The sequence below is a fragment of the Podarcis bocagei genome (genome assembly GCF_964188305.1).
Source record: "Podarcis bocagei genome assembly, chromosome: 14".
Lineage (NCBI taxonomy): Eukaryota > Metazoa > Chordata > Lepidosauria > Squamata > Lacertidae > Podarcis > Podarcis bocagei.
This window is the reverse complement of record NC_138139.1, coordinates 55,381,755-55,394,874: the sequence shown is the minus strand read 5'-3', so window position 1 is coordinate 55,394,874 and position 13,120 is coordinate 55,381,755. Positions and strand designations below refer to the sequence as shown.

Below are 13,120 nucleotides of genomic sequence, written 5' to 3'. Positions count from 1 at the left end.
GCCCCTGCAGGACTCCCTGCTCCGCCGCCTCCTGGGACTTACAGAGCAACTCGACCTCCTGCCTGCTGCCAAGATGGGGCTGACTGCTGACGAGTGCAAGCTGATCAGGAGCTGCTGGGCCAAACTGGCCCCCGAGCACGAGGATATGGGCGGCGAAGCGCTGACCAGGTAGGCTCGACGGGGCGGCCAAGGGAGAGAAGCCCCGTCTGGTTCCTCCCGCCCCGTCCCTTTCCCTGACGGCCCCCTTCCCTCCCCGCAGGCTTTTCCAGGTCTACATGCAGTCCAAGATCTACTTCCCGCACTACGACCTGTGCCCCGGCTCCAACGACATTCACCACCAAGGCCAGAAGATCATCAAGGCCCTCGACAACGCCATCAAGAACATCGACAACATCCGCGCCTGCCTGTCCGACCTCAGCGACCTGCACGCCTACAACCTCCGCGTGGACCCCGTCAACTTCAAGGCAAGCGCGCCGACGGGGCGGACGAGGGCCAGGAGGGGCGCGCCTTGGGTCTTCCCTCGACCCTCCCCCACCTGACCGACCCCCCACCTGACCCCCGTGTCTCTCTTTCTCTCCTTTGCAGTTTCTGACCAGGTGCTTCCATGTGACACTGGCTTCCAGCCTCCGCGGAGACTACAACGCCCTGGCTTACATGGCCTTTGACAAGTTCTTCTGCCTGGTGGCCCAGGTGCTGACCGAGAAGTACAGATGAGCCCCCCGCTGCCCGCCCCCTCGCCTCGGAGCTGCCGTTTGCCCCCCGTCTCGGGCACTCCGCCTCCGCTGTGCCACTGAGCAATAAAATGCGTGAACCTCACTCTGTTGCGCCTCACTTTTTTGGGGGGAGGGCAGGGTTGAGGGGGGGGCTCTTCTGGAGAAGTGCGGGCTCTTCTGGAGAAGAGCTCAAAGGGGGTGGGGGAGTCCAAAGAAGGGATGAAAGCCCTCTTGCTGTCCATCTTCAGGGCGGGAGCCTCAGGCTCCTTCCTAATAAGCCTTGGAGCAGCCTCTTCGCTGTATTCCCTTGGAGATCGGGAAGGGGGCGCGCAGGAGCCTTCAGACCTTCTCTTCAAATGGGGCAGCGAGCGTTGTTCCTCGAGCGAGGGGGGCTTTAGTGAGGGGCGGCCAGGCCTTCAGTAAGACCCTTTTTTCTCCCCTGGGTATAAGGCTCCCACCAACGACTCTTCTGACCGTAGGAAGGGAGGGAGGGTGACGGGAGACCTGGCCTGCCTGCGTCGTCTTCTCTTCCCCCCACCCCCACCCCCCCGTATGACTGTTGCCCCAGCGGAAAGTGAACCCAGGTGGGGTGGGAATGATGACCACTGAGGGATCCCTGGAACTGGACAACATATGGGAATACAGCCGCTGACAGAAGGGCACTTCCACTAAGCGAATATACTCCCCCCGCCCGCTGCCAGGCCATGGAGTGGGGCTCCTTGGGGTGCAGAGCTTCTTCCCCGAAATCAGTTGGGGGGAGAGTCCCCCTCTGCCCCTCACCCCTCGAGAGGGCGCTGGGCAGGACAGGAGGGTCTTGTGGGGGATGCTGCTGGGTCCGGAGGTCAGAGCTTGGAGATGGAAGCAAGGAGAGCATCGTCCAAGGAGCCCAAAGAAAGCCGAGGGGCAGCTCCTCTCGCCCCACAGCAGCAACCCGCACTACTTGTGTGATTTAGCACCATTGCTTGAAGGCCAAACCGTCCGTCAAACTGGGGTTTCCAGCTGCCGTCGGACTACAATTCCCATCATCCCTGAACTCTGGTCCTGCTAGCTAGGGTTGATGGGAGTTGTAGTCCTGCTTCCTTGGCGACCCCTCGTAGCCGAGTAAGATGGTCTTCCTGGAAGACTCTTCCATCAACTCGGTCTTAACAATGAGTCCGTAAGTGACTATGGAGGCCAATTCTGGACCCACACGTCCTTCCACAGTGGGGACATTGGTTTCTGGGCGGGGGTCGCTCACGGTGTGGATTTGCCAAGCGTGCCTTCCTTTTAGCACCTTTCTCCCTTGCGCCCTGAGTTCGAGTGTCTTCAACACCTTTGGTAAAGGCTGTTCTCCAACTGGAGCGCTCGCAGACCAGTATTTTCCCAGCTGTCGGTATTTATGCTACTCTTTTTTTTAGATTTGCCTTGAGAGAGTCTTTAAACCTCTTTTACTGACCACCAGCATTACGCTTTCCATTCGGAATAGCGTAGTGGGGACTCAAGTTTGAGAAACACTAGTAGCGGAACGGGGCGATTCTGAAGCCGTGGCCAGTAACCTTAGACGGGGCGGGCAGGAACAGCCTAGCGCAGCTGCCTGCTCCCTCTTGCCAGGTGCCCTCTTCCTCCCACCTCCGTCCCCTCCCCAAATGCCCCAGTTCCGTCCCCATCGCTGACCCAGCAGGGCGGCCTCCGTTGGAGCCACGGCACGCCCCCCACCCCCTTCCCTCGCCTTCAGAGAGCCTCTGCCCGGGCAGGCATCCCCGCCAGACGGCGCTCATCGCGCGCAAAAGCCAGCCGCCCCGACTCCCTTCCGACGTGTCCGCCGGGCACCCGACCCTCCCGACTGGTAGCTCCAAGGGGGACGAGGCGAGATCCAGACCCAGTGGAGACACACGCGCCTGATCTCGCCGGTTCCTCTTCCTGCAGCTTCCCTCGGTCAGATAGATGCTTGTATGTATGCATGCATCTTAAAAAGCAGAGACATCAGCTTGCCGACAAAGGTCCCTACAATTAAAGCTATTATTTTCCCAGTAGTGATGTATGGAAGTGAGAGCTGGACCATCAAGAAGGCTGATCGCCGAAGAATTGCTGCTTTTGAATTCTGGTGCTGGAGGAGACTCTTGAGAGTCCCATGGACTGCAAGAAGATCCAACCTCTCCATTCTGAAGGAAATCAGCCCTGAGCGCTCACTGGAAGGACAGATCGTGAAGCTGAGGCTCCAAGACTTTGGCCACCTCATGAGAAGAGAAGACTCCCTGGAAAAGACCCTGATGTTGGGGAAGATGGAGGGCACAAGGAGAAGGGGACGACAGAGGGCGAGATGGTGGGACAGTGTTCTTGAAGCTACCAGCATGATTTTGACCAAACTGCGGGAGGCAGTGGAAGACAGAAGTGCCTGGCATGCTCTGGTCCAGGGGGTCACGAAGAGTCGGACACGACTAAACGACTAAACAACAACAACAACAACATGTATGTATGTATCCGCGTAGCCGCTGGCTCTTTCTCCTAAGCTGCAAAGGAAAGAACCGCCCACGACAGCTCTTCCCGCCGGCACCAACGCGCTCGTCTTCCCGACGCCACAGAGCTCTTCGTGCCCTTTGCGCTTGCAAAGCGAAGCCTGGAGAGGGCGGCGCTAGGACCCAGGAGCAGCCCGGAGACCAGGGCGCCGCGGCGTAGGGTGACCGCCAAGGAAGGTCTCGGGGCGGCGGGCGAGGGAGAGGGCGCAGGCGCAGTAGGGCCGCCCCGCCTCCCGCCCCCCTGCGCCTGCGCAAACGGCGCTCTCGCGCCCGGCGGCCTCTCCTGCGCCTGCGCGGTGTCTCCCGGCGGCCCAAGATGGCGGCGGCGGTGCGCGCCTCGCTGCGGCTGTCGGCGGCCGTTGGCGGGGGAAGCCGGCTGGGCAGCGCCGAGGCCCGGCGGAGGCTGCTGGCGCTGCGCGTGGCGCGCTGGCTGAGCGCGGGCCCCGCCTGGCCCCCCGCCACCCGGCGGCTCGGAGGAGGCGCCGGTGAGGGCGCGCGTGACGTCACGGGGCACCGCCGGTGGAACTCCCTGCGACTAGAGAGAAGCGGCAGCATGGGGGGCGGCTTTAGAAGGGGGGAGAGATTCACGGAGGAGGCCTTCGGTGCTTCCGCATGGGGGTTGCCGGAGCTCTTGGGCTTCCGCTTCTTGGCTCCGCACAAGGGGCACTGGTCGGCCGCGGTGAGAGCAGGGCGAGATCGGGCCCTTTTGGCCCTATCCTGCAAGCTCCTGGCCGGCGACCCTTTCCCTCTAGGACAGTGATGGCCAAAATTGGCTCTCCAGCTGTTTTTGGACTACAACTCCCATCTTCCCTAGTTAACAGGACCAGTGGTCAGGGATGATGGGAATTGTAGTCCCCAAACAGCTGGAGGGCCAAGTTTGGCCATCACTGCTCTAGGACACCCTTCTGCAACCCCTGGGTCTTCCAGGTGTTGTGGGAATGCAGCTCTCCTGGAGAAATCAGACCTTTATCTCCAAGGACACAGCCAACTGTGTGACTTGTGGCAGCACCGGTGCCTTACGGGTCCTAGGATCCTTGGCATGTAATTATTGCTGTACAGTTTTAAATGGACATGAGGCAGGTATCCGTGCTTGTTGGGTTGGCTGAAGGAGAAAAAGCAGGTTTTAAAGACATCCGTTACTCATTTACCTATGGACTTTGGTTAGGCAGGTACAGTGCCCAAGTTCTGGCTGTCTAGGATAGGGGGATTGTTCCGATTGCTGTCCTGAATTCCAAAGGACTTGTGGCGCTTTTTGCACAGACCACACAGCTAAGAACGAGACAGTCAGTTGTCCTAAAACCCCATTTTGTTCTTTTGCAGGCGTGATACATCATCCTCTTGCCTGCGCTGCCTCGTTTCATACCAGCCCTGCAAGCTGTGCCAAAGAGGACTATTACCAGATCCTGGGGGTGCCTCGAAATGCCAGCCAGAAGGAGATCAAGAAGGCCTATTACCAGGCATGTTTGCTGAAAAGAAATGTCTTTGAGAAAATATGTTTCTCAAAACAGGAAGGTAGCATTGGAGTTACAGGGTGCCGGCATGTTCCATTTGTCCTCTTCTGCAGGGCATCAGCGTACAAATGTTTAACTGCAGTGCCTTATGCTTTCTGAGCCCCCTCAGGGGAAAAGGTGGGGTACAAATAAGCATATAATAATCATGATAATTTTGGAGCAGCCTTTAGGAAGGGATGGGCTAGTGGAGAGGAGGAGGTTTTTTAAAGTATTAGGAAATGGTGGAGAAGGACATTCTAACGTGATTGACCAGTTTGAGAGAAGCAAACTGGTCCATGGTGGTTGAAAGAGCAACCGTGTTTGTTGCTTTGAAGTAAAGGGTCCCAGGTTTTTCTATTTTTAAAAAATCAAGGGTGCCTTCTTCTTAGAAGTCCACATGCAGGTATGTATTTCTTGGAATGGAAATGGTAGAGCTTTGCCTACACAGCACTCTGTGTCACACTCTTATCAGGATATTTCCAGCCTTTTGTCTTCAGCATCTGTTCCCCAATTACTTTTTCAACTTGTCTGCCACAGGCATTTGCTTTCTTAACTGCTGCTTTTGGTTTTCGTCTTGATTAGAATAGACAAAGGAAGTCCACTTTCGAAGGCCTTACTAAGCGAAAAAGGAAAGAGAATGATTAGTATCTGAATTATTTTATGTAAAAAGAACTGGCTGAGGATAGCTTTGTGTTTTGATGCCTAGGAAACAGACTCTTCCTAGTAAGGGCACATCTTTTATGAACAGCTCTCAGCTTTTGTTTAAAAGAAATTCTGTGGGCATATCCATTCTGGGGGGGGGGGACAGAACCTCTGCACACTTGAGATTGGTGGAATCCTGACACCTCAAGGTTAAAGAAAGGCTTCATATACACTTCAGCTGTGGCCCATGTGTCTCAGCATGTGGACAGGTGGGAAGTCAGGCTGATGAGCTCTTCTAAATGTACCAATAACTCTGAAAAGTGAAAAGAGCAGATAAAACTGCAACAAGAGCATCAGTAGCAACAGACCTGCAGGCAAAACCTAAACCATAAAGACCTGCTGGAATAGGGTTTTTCTTTTTCATTTGGTACTGAAAGCTCACTGATCAGTACCAATTGTATCTCAAGAGGGAGGGCACCACCTTTCATCAATTGATATTGATTTTGGGTAGTAATTCTTTGCTTCCAGTGAAATTGTAAATATTTTTCTAATGCAGCTGGAGTCCTATTTATCCTATGTATGCTTTTGAGATTTAAGCCATAGTGCTAATAGACCCATAACCTCCCATTTTCACAGATATTTCATCAGATTGCATCATCCGACCATAGCTAGAAATAGTGATTATTTTTGAAAGGCCACTGTGTTTCCATGTTACAATAGAAGCCAAAAAAATTCTGTTCCTTTACATCAACCAGCTTATTTTGAAAGTTTTTACCTTTAACACCATATGCGTTACTATATTATTTTGGGAATTAGTTAGGATTTATGATGCTCTTGTTATTTGTTACTCTTAAACCCTCCTTGTCGCGTGGTATAAAATTTGAGTGATGCCATACTCTTCTAACTTGAGCATAATGCAGTTGACTTGAGATACAATCTTGTAATCAGTAACAAAAAGAAGCAGCGATGACGGTGATTCTCTTGTGCTTCATCTTCACATTTGGGTCTTTTTGCTTAGCTTGCCAAGAAATACCACCCGGACACGAACAAAGATGACCCTAAAGCGAAGGAGAAGTTCTCGCAACTGGCTGAAGCCTATGAGGTAACGTGGGGGCTGTTTTTTCAAGGGGGTGACGGTGGGCTCCTTCTGGAGTGGTCCCATTGCTCAGAATGGCATCACGACTTCACAATCTAGCCATGTTAGCTCTGCGAGGCAAAAATAAAGCCCTCATCTTCCTTCCTTGTAGGTCTTAGGCGATGAAGTGAAACGGAAACAGTTTGATACTTACGGGACAGCCGGTTTCGATGCAAGCTCAGCAGGATCCGGGCAACAATATTGGCGTGGCGGCCCGTCTGTGGATCCAGAGGAGCTGTTCAGGAAGATCTTTGGGGAGTTTTCAGGGTCCCCTTTTGGAGACTTCCACACTGCCTTTGACCAGCCCCAGGAAGTGAGCATAACAATCTGTCTGTGTGTGTAGCTTTTAAGGGAAAGTTACTTGGAAAAAGTTCATTATGACTGGGATTCTAGTTTTGACTACCCAGTTGTCCAATTTGATTTGTAAGTAGTAATTCATTAAATGCCTGATTTAATACAGTATTTACAATTGCGCTATTTATGAGACAGGGCCATTCCTAAAACAGGGAAACATTTAGCCCCACATCACTGTCTTCTGCTGTGTGCAAAATGGTGAGTCAAAATAGCTGGCCCTGATCTTTGCCTGGGCATTGAGTGATGGCTGCCTTTGCTCCCTCTCTTTCTTTAGTATATCATGGAACTGACATTCAACCAGGCCGCCAAGGGTGTCAACAAGGAGATTCAAGTGAACATCAACGACACCTGCCAGCGCTGTGATGGCAAAGGGCACGAGCCGGGCACCAAAGTGCAACACTGCCACTACTGCAATGGCACTGGCATGGTAAGTGTACTGATAGGTCACAACGCAGAGGAAAGCAAGCTCCGCTCACCTCGCTGCTGTGTGGAGCCTCCTGCCTGTGCCAAATGGACAACTTGGCTTTTCCGAGGAGGGCAGAGAGCTTTCCCCCTCCGCTTGCTTGATTTAGATTCATTGGGAATCATCAGCCACTGGAGACCCCCACGCCTAGAAAATGCCAAAGAAAGAATCCCTGCTTGCAACAATGCCCAGAAAGGCATCACCTCTCTCTGCATCTTCTCTCCCCCCCCCCCACCCCATAGGAGACGATCAACACAGGTCCCTTTGTCATGCGTTCTACGTGCCGGCGATGTGGCGGGCGTGGCTCAGTTATGACGACCCCCTGTGCGATGTGTCGCGGCTCTGGGCAGACCAAGCAGAAGAAGGTGGTGATGGTCCCAGTTCCCGCAGGTCCGCATGCTCTGCCTTGTTTGGGTTCTTCATTAGATGGGGTGGCTGCTGCCATGCTTTCCTGAAGCTTGGTTGGGTCAGAGCAGAGGAACAACAGCTGCTTTCTGCAGAATGGATCAAGGGAGGGCTGGGGTGGAGTGGGCCTTTGCAAAGGTGGGCTGTTGTGGATTTAAGAATCCTGTAGCGTATGAGAAACAAGCAGGAAGTACCAGGGGAATGCCCTTGTTTACTACACCCTTGCTCTGGCTTCAGGTGTGGAGGATGGACAGACGGTTCGGATGCCTGTAGGAAAGAGGGAAATCTTCATTACCTTCCGGGTGCGTATTTGTCTGGGCTCCCATGATTCTCTGCCCTGTTTGAAAACAGCATCCGTCTGCTGCCGCCTCCTCCATGAACTGTACCCTCTTTCTGGATTCAGGTTCAGAAGAGCTCTACGTTCCGGAGGGACGGTGCAGACATCCACTCGGACCTCTATGTCTCCATAGCACAAGCTGTCCTCGGCGGCACAGCCAGGTCTCCTGGTCTGTACGAGACAATCAGCATTGCGGTATGTAGCAGCAGGTCCCTTGATGACAGGGAGCATGCGGGTGGTCTGTATGGCTGCGCCTTCTGGTCCTTGTCAGTTGGTGATACGGCTCAGGTGTCTCCCTCCAGAGAGCTCAGCCTGGATGGCCACGATCTCCCAGCCTATGGAGTAGGGCGCCCTGTTCATCTTACTATGTTTACTGCGTCCAAATGGAAATGGACACAGTATGTTCTCACCGCCCTCGTCTTCTGCTGCAGGACTCTGCATGTGGTGCGCATGTTGCCACAGTGTCCCTCCCCTTCCTAGGCTCCTCTGACTCTTACAGCACAATCCTGCACGTGTTACTTGGTAAATCCCACTGTGATCACTTGTGCTTTCTTGTATAAGCATATTTAGAATTGCATCCTGAATTTGTGCTGTTATCCTTTCTCCTTTTCCTCTTCTTTGTGACTGGCTGCTTACATACTCCTGTGGGAGCCGTGCTTATTTTAAATTGAATTCTCTTTGTCTGGGTGGGGGGGAGTCCCTGGAGAAATAAATAGAACCGGACACATGGTTGTACGTAAACTGCTGAATAAACCCTGTTCTTCCACCTCTCTGCCAGATCCCCCCAGGCATTCAAGCTGACCAGAAGATTCGGATGAGTGGGAAAGGCATTCCCAGAGTTAACAGTTACGGTTACGGCGACCACTATATTCACATAAAGATCAAAGTTCCCAAGTAAGTGGGGGGAGGCTTTTGGGGCCTGGGGGGGATGGTGGCGTTCAGCAGGAGCATGTTAGACATGCAACGGTGCAAAATGCAAAGTGGCCTTTTTTTGGGAGATGTAGCGGGGAATGATGGATACAAGGGAGTAAGTCCACCTCTCCTTAGGCCACACCCCTTTTTGTCTTAAGCAGTATATAATTGGTTATTAGTGAGCCCTCATTGGGAAGAGGCACCTGGGTTTTAAAGAGAGGATCCAGCGCTGCAGGACGGTGGCTTTGGGGAGCCTGGCAGACACTGGGGAAAAGAGGCTGCCTTTAGCTTGTAGGCGTGTTCATTAGGCGGTTCAGGTTTTTCCCAGGATCGTGAGCCTTCCTGCCGAGTGGAGGCCTCCAAGGTAGCCTTTTCCCCCCTTTGTGCTGCAGGAGGCTGACCGACCGCCAGCGAGCCTTGATGCTGAGCTATGCAGAAGACGAAACCGAAGTGGAAGGGACCGTGAATGGTGTCACCAATACAGCCACTGGTAAGTGGAGCCCTATGAGGTTTCTTTGGGCGCTTGGAGGTGGCGGGGGACCCTCCCGCCACCTCATTAAATGGCCCACTCTGCAGTGTGGTGCTTGCGATGTTATTGAGCTGGGCAATGTGGGACTTACGTGGCCTAGTTGCAATGGCAGCGGGGTGACCTGCGCCCCTGCTGGAATGGAGGTCTCTTTGCATTGGTAGATGCCACAAGGAACGAGTCTGGTTGTGCTGCGGTCCTCACTTGGGGGAGGGATCAGGTGGCATCTCTTAGCGTCGCCTTACCCGTCAGCTGTCATCTTAAGCTAAAGGATTACGATTCTCCCTTAAAAAGGAAGGGGCAGGTATTGATTTTGGGACCAGAGGACATAGGATGTAGTAAGAGGCATTTCAAACAGCCTGGATTTTTTTTAAGTAGTTATCTTCACATTCTTGGTCTCCTTGTGACAGTTTCCCTAACGGGGTACAGTACGATTTGGATTTGAAGGCCTAGGCTATAAGGGAAAGGGGTGGGGCCCTTGGAGAGGCTATTTATGCCCTTCCTTGCACAACTGCCTTGTAAAGATCTGGCATCCAGTTGTTGGACTTCCGTTCCCATCAGCCCTAGGAGCCAGCATAGCCAGTGGTCAGGGCTGATAGAAGCCATAGTCCAGCGAGATTCAGGGGACCACAAATTCCTCATGTCTGGGTTTAAAGGAGCTGGATGATCTTTCCTGATGCAGCTGAGTGACAGAAAGGAGACCAAAGAGCCAGGCAGCCGTTCCCACGCAGGTGGCCCCCCGATGCTTTGGTCTGCATTGTCCATCGGCCCCTGGGAGCACAGCCACAGGACCCTGGAGTTCATGGGGTTGGCAGTCCAGAATGGCTGGAGGGGCACCAGGTTGGCAGAGTTGGCATCTAAGAGATAGAATTGGAATTGCAAACAGATGCTGTGAGAAGCAGCAAAGATATTGCCTGGAGATGAGAGCTAGGCATGAGAACAAGAAGCATCATTGGCAAAGCAGTATAATGGATAAGTCCCTCTTGGTTGATCCTAGGGCACTTCCAATACATGGAACATAGGCTGAAGCGAAATGAGTTTGTTAGGCCTTCTGGCATGAGCATGCCACCCCTGGCCTTGCCTCTCCTCCTTGGGCAAGGGGCCAGGAAATATTTCCAGGTGTGGTGAGCCAATGGGTGGCAGCAGCAGCAGCAGCACCATCTCACAATTGCATATCCTGACGCAGCTCTCTGCTGTTTGTGTCTAGGTGGCAGGGGGACGACTAGATCGGGGGCAGGCGAGGAGAGGCCCGAGGCCCAGGGGGACGACAAGGAGGGATTCCTAGCTAAACTTAAGAAAATGTTTAGCTCCTGATTTGCCCCGCCAGAGGTAGGAGGCCTCTTGTGTTCGTCTGTGCTCACTGCTGCTGAGCAGACACAGAATTGTTTGCAGCTGGGTGGGGCAGCCTTTCTGGCTGAGGGGGACAAGGTAGCAGAGACCCTTCCCTCCAGGTGGGAGACCCTTCTTCCCTCCCTAGAATCCCGTAAAGAGCAGCAGCTGGTCTGGTGCCAGCTCTGTCTGTTGCACTGCTTCCTTCCTTGACCCACTGGGCCTTCCTCTCCTCTCTGCTGTCCCAGCCCACCAGCTTTTGGTTGCAACAGTGACCCAAGAGCCACACAAATAAATGGTGGGGGCACAAGAGATTGGATGCTTCATCTCCTGCAAGCCACATGTGACTGTGCTGCGCGAGGGCATAAGGCTTTGGGTGTCGGTAGAATGCGTCAGATTCATTTGTGAATTGCATAGGTGCAATCCTTCTGGAAAAGGCCAATTGAGGCCCTGGACCCTTGGAACTGCCTGCCACTGGATGCTGGCAAAGCATCTCAAAAGACTGGAACCCACACTTAAACTGCGACCAGGCAGAGGCCCACTCTGCACCCAGGATGTCGGGGTTGGAGGGGTTGACTTGCAGGCCCACAGTTGCCACTAGTCACAGGGAAATGAGGCTTCTCTGTGGCTACAGCTGGTTGTCTGTTGACTTCCATGGGGAGAGGGCAGCCCTTGCCAGCAAGCTGCTCTTTGCAGTTGAAGTGCAGTAAGACTTCCCTTTTTCTTTTGGCTCCAGGGAAACGTTCTGCCGGAAACTAGGGTGATGTGTGGCAGAGGTCGAGCGGCTGTGTCGTCCTCCTTGGAGGTGAAGCGACCGCAGGAGCCTGGCAAGAAGAATCCTAGACAGGCACACTGGAACTTGCTTGGCAGGACGTCTGCACAGGTGGAAGGCTTTCGCCTCTGGAAGCAGGACTTGGGAGGGGCGGCTTCTGTCATGTCACCTACGGGAGCTGCAAAAGGTTCCGGGTTCCTTGGAGAGGACAAGACCCTCCTCTTTTTCCAGACAAATGCAGACCACCAAGTGAGAACCTGGACAGCAAAAATCCGGCACCCGTCTTGTTTAGCAGTCCTGCTCTCCTGAGGTTTTGACAAGCCCTGCAGAGAGCTCCTGAGATCACCAGCCCGCTCCAAAAAGCGGAGAGGCAGTGGAGAGCCCACGAGTTCCCTGCACCCCGAGTTCTTTTGGCCGCCAGGGGAATTTGGCTTCGGAGTTTTGTGGCACAGCCTGGCCTCAGGAGAGCGGCTTCTCTCAACTGCAGCAGCTGTAAGTAAACAGCCGGGGATTCCTCCATTGCACGTGGGCAGGCAGGGAGATCTTCTGCGTTTCTCATGTAGGTCTGAAACGCATCTGAATTAGTTGCCCCTTTGCTCTGCTGCTAGCTTGTGAGGTTGCCGTGTGGGGGGCTGGGAGCAGCTGCTTCGCGCAGCAACATTTTTTGGTAGGACAGCAGCAGTCAAATACAAGAACGTGCCTCTTCCCATTTACCTGCACTCAGAAGGTGTGTCCCATAGAATTTGCTGTGTGTGAAGCATCCCTCTGCGCTTTTGGCCTAAGAGGACAGATGGTGGGGAAGCGAGAGCAGAATGCACCCCGTTGGCCTCTGAAAGAGCAGGCCATGAGGCTGGGCACAGCTGAGCCACAAAGCAATCAGGACTGCTGGGGGTGTGAAGGTGGCTGCTGCATCCAGTCGCTGTTACTTATTTGGCCGCTTTAAGATTCCTACCCCACCCTGCAATTAAATCCACCCGGACTGGAGCTCTCTCCCTTCACTTGCTAACAGACGGCACGTGCAGCCTCCTGAGCCATTTGGCCTGCAAGGTGATTCTGTATCAATGTAAAATATACTCTGTAAAAAAGATCTTTAGAATCCATCCATTTGTTGTTCTCTCTTTCAAATGTCACAGCAACCTGGAACTTTTTTGTGGGTGAGGGAGGGGAGGGGAAATTGTATCCTTGAACCCTGCTGATTCAGAAAGGAAAGCCGTCCTATTGAACTAGCACCTTTCCCTAGTTTGCCTGCTTGACCCTACATATTAGGACGTGGCTTCCTACATCCAGCTGTTAGATCCAAAGCAACAAGGCAAGTCTCCACTTCCTGGTCCTGTAGTCATACACCGGGCTGTCTACTCTATGACCTTTTATCTGGCAAGAGAGCCTGAGGCTTTGCTGCTACGCTGCTCACCTCCCATTCTTCAGGGTTCCTGAAGGGGTGGGGCAGAGTTGGCCAGCAGCCCCTGGAGTGGAGGCAGGCTGCCTTGCTACAGGGTTCCACCAGGACACAGGCTCAAAATCACTTCCTGGCCCAGGCCAGTTCCCAA

At 53.6% G+C, this 13,120-nt stretch overlaps 2 protein-coding genes across 3 annotated transcripts; both read left to right on the top strand.

Annotated features, from left to right (window-relative positions):
- LOC308573388 (hemoglobin subunit alpha-D-like) lies at positions 1-816 on the top strand. The gene is made up of 3 exons (XM_081170259.1): positions 1-168; positions 260-464; positions 586-816. The coding sequence occupies exons 1-3, from the start codon at positions 74-76 to the stop codon at positions 712-714; spliced, it is 429 nt and encodes a 142-aa protein (XP_081026385.1). The 5' UTR covers positions 1-73; the 3' UTR covers positions 715-816.
- A 2,691-nt stretch (positions 817-3,507) lies between these two features.
- On the top strand, positions 3,508-12,673 carry DNAJA3 (DnaJ heat shock protein family (Hsp40) member A3). Of its 2 annotated transcripts, XM_081170370.1 has the most exons (12): positions 3,508-3,693; positions 4,529-4,665; positions 6,359-6,442; positions 6,588-6,788; positions 7,104-7,256; positions 7,535-7,682; positions 7,935-7,999; positions 8,101-8,229; positions 8,813-8,928; positions 9,339-9,436; positions 10,680-10,801; positions 11,538-12,673. In XM_081170370.1, exons 1-11 carry the CDS (start codon positions 3,525-3,527, stop codon positions 10,784-10,786), a joined length of 1,407 nt encoding a protein of 468 aa, XP_081026496.1. In that variant the 5' UTR covers positions 3,508-3,524; the 3' UTR covers positions 10,787-10,801; positions 11,538-12,673. The 2 variants fall into 2 exon arrangements, with proteins under 2 accessions (XP_081026496.1, XP_081026497.1); XM_081170371.1 differs by lacking the exon at positions 10,680-10,801.
- Positions 12,674-13,120: the final 447 nt, after the last annotated feature.

Excerpts from the sequence above, each read along its gene's own strand:
- DNAJA3 (XM_081170370.1), top strand. The coding sequence starts at position 3,525 with ATGGCGGCGGCGGTGCGCGCCTCGCTGCGGCTGTCGGCGGCCGTTGGC. Across the intron at positions 7,257-7,534 it reads ACTGCAATGGCACTGGCATG|GAGACGATCAACACAGGTCC; the intron begins GTAAGTGTACTG and ends CCCACCCCATAG. Across the intron at positions 8,000-8,100 it reads AAATCTTCATTACCTTCCGG|GTTCAGAAGAGCTCTACGTT; the intron begins GTGCGTATTTGT and ends TTCTGGATTCAG.
- LOC308573388 (XM_081170259.1), top strand. The coding sequence starts at position 74 with ATGGGGCTGACTGCTGACGAGTGCAAGCTGATCAGGAGCTGCTGGGCC. Across the intron at positions 169-259 it reads GGCGGCGAAGCGCTGACCAG|GCTTTTCCAGGTCTACATGC; the intron begins GTAGGCTCGACG and ends CCCTCCCCGCAG. Across the intron at positions 465-585 it reads TGGACCCCGTCAACTTCAAG|TTTCTGACCAGGTGCTTCCA; the intron begins GCAAGCGCGCCG and ends TCTCCTTTGCAG.